This window comes from Podarcis bocagei, assembly GCF_964188305.1.
Source record: "Podarcis bocagei genome assembly, chromosome: 4".
Lineage (NCBI taxonomy): Eukaryota > Metazoa > Chordata > Lepidosauria > Squamata > Lacertidae > Podarcis > Podarcis bocagei.
Window position 1 is genome coordinate 5215614 of NC_138128.1, and position 15794 is coordinate 5231407.

The following is a 15794-nucleotide window of genomic DNA, read 5'->3' on the forward strand; positions in this document are numbered from 1 at the left end:
GAGTTATGGGCCGGCTCCTATTGTCAACGTGCTCCCTTGCCGTTGGAATAACACAGCTGGCGGCCTTTTGTGTCTAGAGGAACAGCTTATCGGACCCTGCTGCCCTCCTGACCTTCCAGTTCAGCCTGCCCTGCTGATTCATATGGAAAAGCGATTTCTTTCCCGGCTGGCTGGAGACTCAACAGCCAGGCCTGCTATCCCAAACTCTGCCAGGCAATTAGAGTGGATTTATGAGCAGGGATTGGGTGCCAAGCCACAAACGTGATTAAATATTTTAAGAGCTTTCCCGTGAAGGCTTGGCATGTAGATAGAAAATGTTTGCATTGTGAAACTTACACAGGGTCCTGGGATTTTTTCATCCTCCACCCCACTTTTTTTGGCGGGACTGGGTGTTTTTCTCTTTTTTTGTAACCTGCATGCTTACTTCATTTAGCAATAGTGGTGACGTTATCGGCAGGTTTTTGCATCACTTGGTGTAAATGCAGTCAGTGACCCAGAATGGTATGGGGAGCCCTTTTGACAGGAAATGCAGCTGTTGCCTGTGCTTACCCAGAGAACCCCTAACTGGAGAAAAATATCATATCAGAAGTAGCAGTTTAAACACTAACAATGCAATATCAACACTACAGAAAGGCAACTGTAGAAAAAATGCTGAGAACAATGGCCTTGTTCATGTGGTACCTGAAACGAAACCTTAGGTACAGCTTGAGCTTAGCAAGGGGGGAGCTTAACCACAAGTCCTAGCTCATACACCGTGCTAAGCCAAGGCAGCACAAATGACTGGGGGTTGGGGGGAGCAAATTGGCCGTAGGCTCTTCTCATTTGTGTGGTCTCCCAAGCCAATGTTTGGCTTAGTGTGTTGGGTGAAGCAGCTCAATGTTGTCACCCAGAAGGCTGACAGAGGAGGCGTGCATTCCATCTTTCCCAAAAAGCCATCAAAGAACCGTACCTTTCCTTACCTTTGGAGGAAGGGGATTTCACATGAGAGTAGGATGTTATTGGAAAAGCCCAATTCTTGGCTGTCACTGTCCAAATTTGCCATACAGATGGCACAGACAGTAAGAAAAATAAATGTGTGTACATAGCATGGCAAAGTAGTAGAAGCACAATATTATTGCTTATGGGTGGAATCCAACGTATCACTAAGGCAATTGTTCCATCGGCACAAGGACTTTATTTGCTTGTGCAACCAGGCATTCTCTTCCTCTCCTCTCCCTGCCTGCTCCTAACTCTGCCCTTGGGGCTTCTTCCAACCCTCTGGAGCAGATGGGGGTGGTGAACAGAGGGAGGAAAGTCTCTTTGTACAAGCAGAAATCTTTGCACTGGTGTCAGTGGAAAACTAAAATACTGCTTTCAGGGAAACTGAATTCATTTTCACATACAGTACTTTTGTTTCCTAGGTGATCCCCATGCTCCCCAAACTCCTCTGTGAGCAGCTGTGCAGTCTCAATCCTATGACGGACAGACTCACCTTCTCCGTCATATGGAAGCTGACTCCTCAAGGCAAGGTAAGCCCCAGCAACTTTGCAGGACTAGGTATAAATAATTCAGAGTTGCCCCTTGGATTGTCCCATTAATTGACCAGATAAGCTCAAAAAACACAACTTCAAGTGTGCAGGCATGAGTTGGCAGCGCCGACATCACAGGCGGGAGACTTGAATTGGAGGCTTACTGCTAGTTAGGAAGCACAAGAGCTGTTGTGTGCAAATTGGTCCAGATAGGTTCATTTCTGGGTGGAACATAAAACGTTGGGTCGGTCAAAAAGTCCATCTTGTCAAGCACCCTGATTGGTTTAATCAGCTGTCTCCAAGAAGCCCAGAAACTCACACAGCACCCCTGCAAATGGTGTTCAAAGATACATTGCAGGGTTCAAAGACACGTCTAGGCTTTAGGGCTGCATTCTTCCAGGGGACTCCTGCCCAGCGGTGGGCAGGGCCAAAGTCAAAAGTCAGCGTTCAAGGACACATTTAAGCCAGGAAAAAACACTTGGGGTGCACAGTAGGGTAGAAAGGCCTGGAATTATTTCCCACATTGAATGCAGAGACTTTATTCAGCCACCCTGGTTAATAGCTATAGACTGATCTCCTTCCTCCATGAATTAATGTTGTTCTCCACCCCTTCATACCACAACTGTTGCCTGCATCTCCGTTGCTTCCAATCCCTGTGAATCAGCCTTCCACAAACCCCCGCCATCTCAATGTTCTTTGAACCACAGCTCCCATCAGCCCCAAACTGAACAGCCAAAGGGTTGCTCTACATCCCAACCAGTTCACCTGGCCTGAATTCAGATCTCTGCAGCTTTCGCGTTGGGCTGGAAGCCGCTTTCATCCTCCCTCCTCCTTTTCAAATTTATTGCATCTTGCCCAGAGGCTGTGCTCCGGTTGCCCTTGGCTCTGGAGAGCTGCACTTGACGGGAAATCTCTGCCTGTGCCCATGCCCAGGCAGTAACACCTTTAAGGCAGATTTGCCTGGATTTATGGAATTAGCTCATGTACAGATCGGCAATGTTAATGCTTCCAATGGCTCTGAGATGTCTTGCATTGAGCTGTAACGGCTCGGGTCGAGATTAATGAGAACCTTGGCTTAATGCAGCTGTTCCTGACAGCCAGGGATTAAGAAGGGTGAGGAGAAGATGGAGGGAAGGGCTTAAGAGCCGTTTAATGTGTCGCACTAAGAGGGCACATGCCTCTCTTCATGGAGAGTTCATATGGTTGCAGGCAATTAGGGCTTGTCTCCAGCAACACAATTCTTCATTTCCCCTCCGCAGCAGCTTGCAGGAGGGCAGCCTGGGAAGAAAAATGCCTTGCCGTGCTAAGCGGAGCAAAAGATAGGAACTGTGTATTCCTCATTAGCTAGCTAATTATTTGTCTCCCACTGGCTTGGCTTCTTCTCCTTTTTCCTGCTGATGGCCTAACGTTTTAAGGGGGCAGCAGAAAATTTCCACTAGTGTGAGCTGCTTTTTGCCTCTCTTTTTCCCCTGCCTGCCCACTTTCCCCTTCACTTCCTTAGTATCTCATCCTCTGTGTTTATTAGTTATTGGTGGGAGGGATCTTTAGCCTGTTCCTTTTGGAATGTATACAAGACCTCATGGTCTCAGGTCCAGAGGCTAAGAAAGCTTCTGCCTGAAAACACGAGAAGACACTGCTAGTATTGAGAACAATGGACCATGGGGTGTCATCCTTACAACCTTAGTAAAGTTCCAGACACTTATTTGGACAATGTGGATTCTTCGGTCATGTGAAACGCACTGACTCTCATATGGCCATGTCTGTAAGGCAAGGTAAGAAACGCACCCTTCAAATTTTTCTCGACGTGTTCCTGCAATGATTTTTCCTGGAGTGTCTCTTGAGTACAGTGGTGCCTCGCAAGACGAAAAGAATCCGTTCTGTGATTCTCTTAGTCTAGCGGTTTTTTCGTCTTGCGAAGCAAGCCCATTGACGGATTAGTGGATTAGCGCTATTAGCGGCTTTTAGCGTCTTATCGGCTTATTGGATCAGCTGATAAGCGGCTTAGCGGCTTAGAAAAAGGGGGGGGAGGAAAAAACCCCCACAGGCACTCACAAGACATTGTCGTCTTACGAAGCAAGCCCATAGGAGATTCGTTTTGCGAAGCACTCCAAAACGGAAAACTCTTTCGTCTAGCGAGTTTTCCGTCTTGCGAGGCATTCGTCTTGCGGGGCACCACTGTACTAACCAACTCATTTTTCCTCGTTCACCATCTTGTCATTGCAGATTCTTGACGAGTGGTTTGGGCGGACTGTGATCTGCTCCTGCGCAAAGCTCAGCTATGACCATGCCCAGAGCATGATTGAGAACCCCGAGAAGGCGTTTGCGGCAGAGGAAATCCCCGCTATCTCTCCCCGGCATTCGGTAGATGAAGTTCGCCAGGCAGTCCTCAACCTCCACCAGATTGCCAAGCAGCTGCGTGAGCAGCGGTTCGTGGACGGGGCTCTCCGCTTAGACCAGGTCAGTCCCATCCCTGCTTTATTGCAAGGATGATTAAGCAATAGCAAGCTCACGCAAACGGGATTAACAACAGAACCTGCAGGAAGGCCCTTGGAAGGAAGGCAGGTCTGAGCAAATACTACCAGTTCTGAATGCGCCAAGTGCGGTGCCCTCCGTAAATGGATGAATTCCAGCTCCCATCAGCCTCAGTGAGCACGGCCACTGGCCAGGGAGGATGGGAGGTAGTCTAACAGCGTTGGGGTGGAGCCACATCGGTCTAGGTAACCTTTAAGACAAGCCACATTCAGCCTTTCTCAATTTGGGGTAAGGATGCTGACCTACCTTATGGAGGTTGTGGTCAGGATAGCACCCGATAAGGCATCTTGAAGCACTTTGAGTGCTGTCTAAAGCACTGTATAAATGCTGGCTATCATTGCTAAGTGTGCGAAGGTTATCTCTCATGTTGAGAGGACCGCCTCTTTCCATAGGAACCTAGCTGGACCCTGAGATCAGCTTCTTGAGGCCCTCCTTCGTGTGCCTCCTCCCCCAGAGATCCGGAGGGTGGCAACATGAGAATGGGTGGCACTGCCTTCTCTGCAGTGGCTCCCCGTCTGTGGAATGCTCTCCCCAGGAAAATTCGCCTGGCACCTTCATTATACAGTGGTGCCTCACAAGACGAAAAGAATCCATTCTGTGATTCTCTTCGTCTAGCGGTTTTTTCGTCTTGCGAAGCAAGCCCATTGAAGGATTAGCGGATTAGCGCTATTAGCGGCTTTTAGCGGCTTATCTGCTGATCGGATCAGCTGATAAACGGCTTAGCGGCTTAGAAAAAGGGGGGGAGGGGGAAAAAACCAGCAGGAACTCGCAAGACATTGTCGTCTTGCGAAGCAAGCCCATAGGAAATTCATTTTGCAAAGCACCTCCAAAACAGAAAACTCTTTCGTCTAGCGAGTTTTCCGTCTTGCGAGGCATTCGTCTTGCGGGGCACCACTGTACACATTTAGGCGCCAGGTAAAAACATTCCTCTTGGTCAGCTCCCAACAGGCGTTTGGTTGACCTGATCGACATCCTATACGCTTTTAAAATCTGGCTCTTTTTGGGGGGGATGTTACTGGGTTATTGTTTTTATGTGATTTTATTGTCAACTGCCCTGAGACCTCCGGGTATAGGGCAGTATATAAATTCAATTAGTAATAATAATAGGAGTAACAATAATTGAAGAAGACCATTTAGGTGAGTAACGAGCACTGGGAGAAATTCCCATTGGTCTGCTGCATAGACTTGCTGCCTGCTTATCGGAACTGATGACGGGGGGCACCATGGACACATTGTTTGCAATCTAGACTGCCTGGTGCCATGGGCAGAGAGGAGATGCCCGTCTAAGAGGTGGCACAAGCAAATTATCTGAGTAGCACTCTGCAAAACCGGGCCTTTTGCTGCTGTCTTAAGCATGTCGGACTTGCAGCTCATCCTGTGGCTCAAGATACCTGCATCGCCCAGTCGCTTTTCTAATAAGGGCAGTGGTTTCATAATTTTCCAGATAAGCAGGGGTAGTGATGCATTGGGAACCTGGATGGCAGGAAGCCTCTCATTGTCCACGAGGCCAGCACATCTCCTGGATATTTATTTAGTTAATGGCATTTCCAGTAAGCCATCAGAAAACGAGCTTGCAGAGGGAGGAATGGGGTGGGCGAGAGTAAAGGTCAGACCATATAGAAGATGTCCAGGTCCTGTTGCTAGGGCAGAAAGGCAGGGTTTGAATGTTTCAGTTGCAGGTGACACTCACAGATCTGGCTAGTGGCGCTGCCTGTAACGCCAGAGGCCAGTCTTGGTGCGCGAGTGGCGTGGGAAGCTGCCTCTCCCCACACCGTGGAACACATAAAGATGCGAGAGACAAGGCGGTATTCTGGATGCATGTGGGGAGACGGCTTCTCTGTGTCCCCCCCCTTTATGGTTTCTCTCCCCCCCTTTATGGTTTCTCTTCCCAGTGCTGTTGCCTCTGCTGTGGCTGAGTCTCTGGGCTTTTCATTGTTTCCCATTAGCTATGGCACTGAAGCGTCTGAAAGGCGCTTGCAGCCGACCTGTCCACACAAGATTGATTTAACGGAGAACGCTTTCTTTGCTGTTGGGAGCTGACCAAGTTCCTACTCTGGAGAGCAGAGAGCACCTGCTGGGAGGAGAAAGAGTGATGGCGCAAAAGCCATGCCCAAGAGTTCTCAGATGTGCTGGGTTCCCCTTGGAGGCCAAACAGGGCTGTCCTGCAGCTCAGCTCTTGAACTGCACAGGGATTTGGAAAGGTTTTTTTCCAGGCTTCCCCTTGGCTCTCGCCTGCCTCTCTTGCCCACGAACTTCCAGAGGCACCTGTACCATGCTGGGAAACGGAACCGAGGGACTAGAGGGAGACCTTGTTGTCTGATCCAGCTGCTCAGATCTCCCCGTGATCCTTCCCACCCCGTTGCCAAACGTTTGAGCATGATCAAAAAGTGCACGAGCGTTCTGAGATTATGGGATGCCCTGTCCTCTCAAGCTCGGCTTTTTAACATTCGCAGCAGCAGCAGCTGAGTGAAGCCGCACGCCGGCCTCCAGGCACTGGGAAGCCAGCGGAGCATTTCGAAATGAGTCGCGGCGGAAAGATGAGTGGGAAATGGGGCTGTGCAGTAATTTCATTAAAATGAGGAGGCAAAGTGGTGTTTGCTCTACAGGCAATCTGGCCTCCTTCTCCTCTTATGGATTTCAAACACTGGAACTGCATTCGTTTGATGGGTGGCCTAGTTTTCTGGTGTGTGAAAGGAAAGGGGGAGGGGGGGGTCTTCAAGGAAGCAATATTCCCCCTACCCATTCAGTTGCTTTTGCCTTCTCTTTAAAATGCAAATAGTGGTCATTATATGTATGTATGGGTGTGCTTTCTGAAAGGATAACCTGTGCTGTCCCAGTGGGGCAGTACATTTTAAAAAGCAAATATGAAAATATTGGTTTAAAATCCAGTTAAAACCAGCTGAAAACATATCTGATGTGAAAACTTGCAGCTGTGTCCACCGGCTCATTCCTGCCTCCCAGCTCACCTGTGAAGGTGACTCACACCTGGCTGAGCCACCAAATTTTTGTGCTCTGGCTGCAGCAGTTCCTCAGGGACATTCCATGACCCCTAACTAGGATCCTTCCGGCTAGAGATGCCAAGCTGGGTGGGTGGAATGCGCAGTGTCATGTTTTCAAAGAAGAGGTGGAGAATAAAACATGGCAGTTCCAGCCTTTGAAGATGCTTCGGGTGGAAGTTGGAGACTATTCCATTTCCAGCTCTTGCCAGGTTTCAGCAAGTTTATTCATAAGCCCGTCCCGTCCCACTTCCTCATCAATGTGCAGTTTTTCTTAAACAAACTGTACAAAAAGAATGCATATTTATATTTTTCTCAGTGTGAGCATTTCTAAAACATCTCTCTCCACCCCACCCCCCTCCTTAAATTGGCATTTAAAGGGGGTGGGAAGTTGGTACATTTTTCTCCAGCTCAGAATTGTGCTGCAAGATTTGAAGATGATGTGGGTTGCGGAAGATAACGCTGCGTTCTGATCCACACAGCAGTCAGATTCCTTCAGCACCCATAGCTGAAAGTCCTTGGTTTTCAGGTAGAAGTGTTAGAAGTGGCTCCCCTCCTAATATGCTTGTGGCACATGTGTGGAGAGGCGAATGGCAAGGTGAGGTATGAGTTCCTTTCCAGGGAAGGAATCGGATGAAACTTGCACCCTCCAGAAGGTGTCCGAAAGCCTCCCATCCTTTTGGTTTCCCGTGGATCTGGGCCGGGCCTCGAGGAGGCTCTTGTGATTTTCTTCCAAGTATTAATTCCAGCCGCCGACGTGGCCGGTGTTTTCTTTTCTGTCACCCTGAGTCACTGCGTGTTGAGTGATGTGAGCAGAGGCCGACTTAAGTGGCAACGTGACGCCCGGGTGTCAAAAGTCTGCATTGTTTCACCTGCCAGCAAATGTCTGGGTGAAAGTTCATAGAATTGCAAGGAGACGTGTGGCCTGGAGAGAAGGAGGCGAGGATTTAAGAAACCTCTCTTCCTGCACGCCCAGAAATGCCAACGCTTGGCTCTCAATCTCCGTTATCACCTCAGTGACAACGGTGAAGTCTGCACGGCGCTTGAAGAGAATGAAAAAGCAAGAGAACCTGTTCTAAGGAGCTTCCAGTTTTTAGTTGACCCTGGAGAAAGGACAGAAAAGTGCAAGAGACGAAGGGAATGAAAAATAATGAGCAAAACATAGTTTATATGTCTTAGGACATAAGGAAGGGATGTGGGTTCAGCCTTGACCCTCTCTTTGGGCTTGAACCAATAAATCTCCATCTGCCTCAGTTCAACCTATCTGTAAAATTTATGGCATCTGAACTGGCCCTCCAAGTTATTTGAGTCTGTTATTGCAGTCCTTCCCTCTAGCATGAACAGAACTCGGGCTTAATTCTACCAAATTGCTTTGGACTGTACCTTCTTACTTGTGCCGGCTCATCACAAACAGGCGATAAACCCTGTTTGTGGATTTCGCCACACCAGGCTGCAAGTGGGGCAGGGATGCTTTATAGGTTGGAGTGCTTCTCTGCATTAAACAATAAATATGCATCCCTGCACACAGAAAACCAGCTTGCCAGGGGAAGGGTTGTGGCCTCACCTCCCTGTCTTGCTGGCTTTCTGAATAAAGCGACTCTTTTTACATGGAGGGGGCGATAGTGGTGGAGGTGCCTCACCTGCATTCCAAAGCAGACCAAGCAGCAGAGAATGTGCTGTTCCTAGGAAATGGGCCTTCATCTTTATTTAGCCTTTGCGAGGCAAACTAGGGCAAAGTTCCAGCCAACCTCTGGTCCACCTGCTGAACAACTCAGTGTGCCACCTTCAGCCTCAACATCGTGTGTTTTAAATTATCACCAGTGAAGATTGCTTAATTGGTCATTGCCCCGAGTAATGTGGGGCTTGAGTCACGAGCAAAAGTGCATCTCCAGGAAAGAGGGAGAGATCTTGGGGCGTGAGGCGCCCCCTAGTGACTGCCTGGTGGCACTGCTGCTTCGCTCTCCCATTGAGCCAGAGAGCTTGTTCCCCTTCCCCTCTGTTGTCTGGGCAGCACACGCTGCCTTGCGAAAGGGGCACATGTTGGCAGCCATGCGCAGGAGCCTTTCTCAAAGGCTGTGGCTTTGCTCCAAGGCATGCTTGCAAAGGAAGAAGGCATTCCTTTTTGAGCAAAAGTCCATTTCATTTCCACAGCTTCAGGCACCGCATTGCTGCGTGTCGTTTACATCTTTGGCATCTTCGCTTCAATGGCTGTTTTGGATTTTGTAATGGGGGCTTGGCTTTGATGTTCCTTGTTGTGGCTTCCTTCATATTGGTTAGTTCAATAGTGATAGCATTATTGTTTTCGTGTCGTGGATTGTAAGCTGCGTTGAGTATCTTTGCAAATTAAGCAGGCTACATATCTACTTTAAAAACAACAACACGAGTATTATTATTAATTAGGTTTCTCTGCTCACACCACAATTCACTAAAACAGGGTTTCCCAAACCAGTCTCCTGTATAACAAGGAAGGAGACTGCAGAAACCACTGAAGACACAGGTGGGTAACCCTCAGCCTTTTGGCTTCTCTGCTAGAAGGCTCCATAACTCAGTGACAGAGCACCTGCCTTGCTTGCAGATGGTCCTGGGTTCAATCGCTGGCATGTCCAGATGGAGCTGGAGGAGAGCCCCCACTTGAAATCCTGGAGAGGCGCTGCCCGTCAGTGTCGGAGGACCGGGGGTTTGACTCCTGCATAGAGCAGCTTCCTGTGTACCTAAAGACCAGCAGGTGCATCTCAGTTCACTTCTGCTCAGTAGTCCAAGAAGCTAAAAATAGAGAACGGAGGAAGGAATTCGGCATTACGGTAAGGCGATCTTTTGGCTTGCCAGACGGAAAAATCCCACCTCTTCTGCCCCTGCAGGCTGTTCTGTGGGTTCGTCTGACACCCTCTCCAGAGCAAGTTTCAGGGGGCACAGCGGGGAGAAGGAATAATAATAATAATAATAATAATAATAATAATAATGATAATGATAATAATAACAACAACAATAATTTATTATTTATACCCTGCCCATCGGGTTGGTCCTCCCCAACCACCCTGGGTGGCTTACAACAAGGTATTAGAATACAGTGGTCTGTTAAACATTAAAAGCTTCCCTAAACGGGGCTGCCTTCAGATGTCTTCTAAAAGTCAGGTAGTTGTTCTTCTCTTTGACATCTGGTGGGAGGGCGTTCCACAGGGCGGGTGCCACTACCGAGAAGGCCCTCTGCCTGGCTCTCTGTAACTTGGCTTCTCGCAGCGAGGGAACCACCAGAAGGCCTTCAGCGCTGGACTTCAGTGTCTGGGCAGAATGATGGGGGTGGAGACGCTCCTTCAGGTCTACTGGGCTGCGGCCTTTTAGGGCTTTAAAGGTCAGCACCAACACTTTGAATTGTGCTCGGAAACGTACTGGGAGCCAATGTAGATCTTTCAAGACCGGTGTTATGTGGTCTCGGCGGTCGCTCCCAGTCACCAGTCTCACTGATGCATTCTGCATTAGTTGTAGTTTTCAGGTCACCTTCAAAGGCAGCCCCACAAAGGAAAGCTATATTGCATGAGAGGAAGACCCTGTGCAGGGTGTCTGCTGCTGGTGCTCATTAGTTGAATCCCGTCCAGATATACAGCTATAGATATCAATATTGATAGCTGCTGAGGTCACTGATAACCTTTGAAAGAATGAAAGCTAACTTGGACTCTTTTATGGTTTCTGCTACTGAAGCTCCAGGTTTGTGCTTCTCCACTGGGTCTACAGTAATGTGCAAGAAGTGTGGTCCTCCTGGGCTCTCTTACACAAACACATTCACTCACACACTCTTCCACACCAACAGGCCTTGTGTCATCCCCCTTCCCTTCTCCCACCAGCTACGTTCAGTGGCTGAATGTGTTAAACTGTGTTAGGCCTCGGGTGCACAGCTGCAGCGGTGCCACTCTGCCCTGGCCCTCACCCTTTGCCAGGCCAACCAGCAAGCGGATGGCGGGTACATTGAAAACACACCTCGGCACTTCAAGCCAAAAAGAAAACGTTTGGTGGGTTCTGTGTTGCTGTAATAGCTGAGCGTTCCTGTCCTGTAGTGCCCGCTTTGTGTGCCTGCTCTGTTGCTTCATTCAGCATAGCGAGGGCACTCCTGCCCCGCCTGCCCCCTGGTGCAGATGGCCTCTCCCTCGTCTCCCTTCTCCTTGCCACAAGCTGGCCCGTTCCAGATGCAGCAGCCTCTCAGGTCCGGCTCCTGGCAGCGGAGAGAACTTCTGGGCTCTCCTCCTCTTGTGTCTCCTTCCCTGTGCCCACAGCCTTTCCCACTGCAAAGGAGCGAACTGGCTGCTTTAAGACTCTGTGTCAGTGATGGATGGAGAGGCAGCTTTCTGTGGTTTCAAAGGCACAAAGCCTCTGATGCGGAATGGAGTTGAAAAGTCAACTTGGAGCTGGGGGTGGGGTGGGGGGTGAAGGAGGATTCATGGTGTGCCCCGGCTGTCAAATCGGGGCACCCTGGGGAACTACCCCTGCCGGTGCTACGGAAAGGCGGGAACAATTCCATGGGGTATATTGAGGCTCACTGAATGCCCACTTTTTTCTTCAAACCTCCCCCTCCCTTGCTTTTTTTGTTCTGTTTGTCAGTGGCCTTGGGCACATCACTTAATGGAGGATTTGCGGTCTGCCAGCAGCTCAAAGAGGGCCCCCCTCCCTTGAACAATGGAGGTTTCAAACACGTTGGGAGTTTCGTCAGTCTCCTCTCCCAGCACGCATAGCTAATCTTGTTAGAGGTGACCTCCGGGGTTGGGACTTGCATTGTTGCCGCAGTTTTTGTCCGCTGCTTGAGTGACGATCTGCATTGGGGCGCAGTCATGCGTCCCCTAATATAATCACCCACTTTGGTCCTCTGTTCCTCTCCCAGAGGGCCCTGAGTCCTCGGGGAAAACTGATTCCGGCTATTTTGAGAAAAGCAGAGGGAAGGGATTGCAGGAGCTGCTGTTGCTGCTGCTTTGGCGATCCCTCGTAGCCGAGTAAGGTTGTCTTTCCATGAACACGGTCTTAAAACAGTGAGTCTGTAAGTGACTGCGGAGGCCAATTCTGGATCCACATGTCCTTCCACAGTGGGGACATAGATTTCCAGGCAGGAGATGATTCTGGTGAGCGTTTGCCAAGCGTGCCTTCCTCTTAGCACGTTTCTCCCTAGCCTCCTGAGTTTGAGTGTCTTCAACGCCCATGACACCTTCGGTAAAGGCTGTTCTCCCATTGGAGCGCTCACAGGAGCAATAGGGGCTAATTAATGGAAGGCGTCCGTCCCCCCCACCGCTAATTCTGAATTATCTCGCTTCTCCTCCTCGCCCTGTGAATCTCTCCTTGAATGCTTTTCCAGGGCAAGAGCCGGGATTGGGGTTGAAGACTTAAAAGAAAACACCACGGATGGAAAATTTGCTGCGAAAGCCGTTCATCTCCTCCTTAAAAAAAGAATTAGAATAGAATAAAATAAACTTTTTGGATAAATAATTCGTTTTGAGAGCTCGAGTGTCCATTAAATGTGGTATTAGTTTCTGCTCCTTAAAACCTACTTCTGAAAAGGAACGTGGCCAAATTGCAGGCTGGCTTTACCCTACCAAGTTCCCCAGATGTGTGAAACCAGCCAGCAGAAAGGCGTGGGATGCTTGGGAATAGAGCGAGTGCAGGGCTGAGCTCCTTCAAAGAATCCTCTCTCCCTCCCCACTGCCACCACAGTGAAGAGTATTTTTAGAGTTTACCCAGGGAAGCATCTCCCTGTCTTAACACCTGACCCAGCTTCGAGGCTTGTCTTTGTCGTCTTCTGCTCCATAACAGGGTTTGGGGTTCCTGTTGACCATTTGAACCTCAGGCATGCGTAACGTGCTTTGCCGCCTTTGCACTGTCGGTTCTCACAACGACCCTGAGAGGTGGGCCACCAACATTCCCGGTTCACAGGTAGGATTGCCGAGGCAAGAGATGTAGCGAGTTGCCTTGGCACTGTCCGGTGGTGCTCTGCAGGGATTGCTTGAAGCAGCCATGTTTTGGGGAGCCCCAGGGAGGAGAATCTCCCTAGATTTCTGTGCAGTGCCCCCGGGTTCTTCCCTCGTGCACCTCTCTCTGATGATGCAAAGCAGGCACGACAGCCGGCGAGAGGCTTTGGCTGGAGTTTGAACCCAGGGCTCCGTCAGCCTGATGGGCAAACTGCTGCCCTGCGCTGGATCGCCTAATAAATATCCTCTCCTCTGGCTGAGGCTTGGCGCGCGGCGGCCGGTTTTCCATCTGAACTTTCCCACCACTCTTCTTTGTTGTGGTCAAGATTGAGTAGGTGGAAGGAAGAGTGACGTCAAAGTTCCTAGATTTGCAAGTGGCTCTAAAAGCACCGTTTATATTGGAGGCATGCGCGTATATCTATATATATGGAAAAGAAAATGTTTGGCAAAAAAATTGCGATCCTGCCTGTGAACCATGACCACAGCCGCTGAATGGGGGGGGGGGCGGGGGGGGGACCACGTTGAATCTCCAGCGAAGCAGCACATTCAAAAAGAGAAGGTTATAAATGGGGCTCTTTGTGCTCTGAACTTAAGCAAGTTTTAAAAATCAGCTGCAGGGGAACCCAAATTCCATCCGATGAAAAGCTGAATTTGGGGGACTCAAATTGATTATGCAAATGAATTGCATTTAAATCCGCTCTCAAGCCCAGCGCAGAGCAAGACAAAGAGGCACCGAAGCCTTCAAGTTTCCTACAACTTTCATCATCCCACCCCCACTGTTTTAAGTTTGGTTTCACAGCCATAGGGACTAGAAACTCTGCTTTAAAAAAAATTATTGAGGTAGAGGTGTTGAATTTTATACTCCGTATTGAATTATGAGCTTTGGTTGGTGTCACTCACAGAACCCCAGGGCTCACACATAGCCCTGTGTTTGGGTGTCCGTCCAATGTGTGGCACCTGTATGTTTCTCCATCACACTTCCCTTTTTCAAAAGGATGGGTTTTGCCCCCACCCCGGGGCTGTAACTCAGCCACGTTCTCGCTTTCCATTCATGCGGGGAAAGATGCTCTTCTGTGTCCACGCTGTCGTGCCTTTAGGAAAGACACGCTGCTATTTCTGTCAAGTGCAGAAGGTTGCCCTGGGCGCAGAGCCAAGGTTACTGTGACAAAACCCTTTCTCTTAGGGGAAAGTTCGTACATTCTTTACTGAAGACAGGCACAGCCAAGTGAAAAGCAGGCTTGGGGCCAGAATGTTTCCCGATCAGGCCTAGCTCAGCGTCTATAATAAATAATAATAATAATAATAATAATAATAATAATAATAATAATAATAATAATAATAATAATAATAATAAATTAATTTTATTTATACCCCGCCCTCCCCGGCCAGAGCCGGGCTCAGGGCTGCTAACACCAGTAAAATTACAGTAAAAACATAATAGGGGGGAAATAACTAATTTAATATACAGGTTAAAATGCAGTTTTAAATGCAGCCTCATTTTAAAAGTACACGCTTCTAGTGAATGGACCCAGGACCTTCTGCATGCAGAGTGCATGCTCTGCCCCTGAGCTGTGGCCCCTGCCCCCCATGAGCATGAGAATTGCTTTAGCTGCCCATTCTGCCTGGAAGTGGCTCTCCAGAGTCTTGGCAAGGGCCTTAGGGTGCCACCCGTGTGCATGGAGCTTTGCAAAAGATAAGCCACGCCCCCTTTCTCAAAACCTGCTGCAGGAAGAAGAAGAAGAAGAAGAAGAGTTTGGATTTGATATCCCGCCTTTCACTCCCTTTAAGGAGTCTCAAAGCGGCTAACATTCTCCTTTCCCTTCCTCCCCCACAACAATCACTCTGTGAGGTGAGTGGGGCTGAGAGACTTCAAAGAAGTGTGACTGGCCCAAGGTCACCCAGCAGCTGCACGTGGAGGAGTGGAGACGCGAACCTGGTTTCCCAGATTACGAGACTACCGCTCTTAACCACTACACCACACTGGCTCTAGGAGCTAGCGAGACCTATAGTACCTTAAAATCAGAGCAAATTCTTCCAAAATGCATAACGATCTTCAGCCCCTGGCAGCCTGGCTGATCCCTTTTTCCTCCACCCGTTGCCTCTTCCAACCCCGCTGTTGAGATACAGGCTACATGGCAGGTATTTCTCTTGCAAAGGCAGTTCGCCTTTGGCCCTGCAGATGTTGCTGGGCAGGGTAAATACTTCTCACAACACATCACACCTTTTAATGGCCCTGTTGAATTCTCAGTCAGGGCAGCAATAAGATTTCTCCCACCACCTCAATACTTGCTTGTAGGTGAAATGAGGACCCCAACCCTGGTCTGTTGCACAGGACCACAAAACTAGGAGGTGGGGATAAGCTGAGAGGAAGGAATGCACCCTGTTTTAGGGCCTGATCTTCAGCATGTGACACCACACAACTTTGGGGTAAGAACACATGGGAAGCGAGCCTCGGTTTGTTAGGAGGCATTCAACTTGTTCACCAGGAGTGGGCTAGGAATTTCTTCCATGCAGCCAGACAGAGACGATGCAGATTGGAAGAACGTCAGACTTCCTTTTATTTCTGACAGTGTGCTGAAGGTTACAGGCCTGTGGACAGGAGAGCGTTTAAAAATGGAGACCTAGAAACTTATGTTTGACTAACTTTAACCACCGTTGGTTATGTTCCTGCCAAGCCAAGCTGCCCCCCAAGCCACCTCTGGCATTTTTCTGCTCATGTGGTGCTGAAGGCATTTGCCACCCTCAAGAAATCCCAACTAGTCTTCTTGGCAGCTCTTATTCAAGGGCCTATGACATCTTAATTTATCAGTGAGCCT

General features: G+C 49.2%; 1 protein-coding gene across 4 annotated transcripts in view; it reads left to right on the top strand.

Annotated features, from left to right (window-relative positions):
- Window positions 1-15794, top strand: part of DIS3L2 (DIS3 like 3'-5' exoribonuclease 2) — a 195860-nt gene that overhangs the window by 132650 nt on the left and 47416 nt on the right. For all 4 annotated transcript variants that reach the window (XM_081190036.1, XM_081190037.1, XM_081190039.1 and 1 more), the window contains 2 exons: window positions 1401-1508; window positions 3732-3965. In XM_081190036.1, coding sequence (XP_081046162.1) covers window positions 1401-1508; window positions 3732-3965 — 342 coding nt within the window. The remainder of the gene's footprint in view (window positions 1-1400; window positions 1509-3731; window positions 3966-15794) is intronic.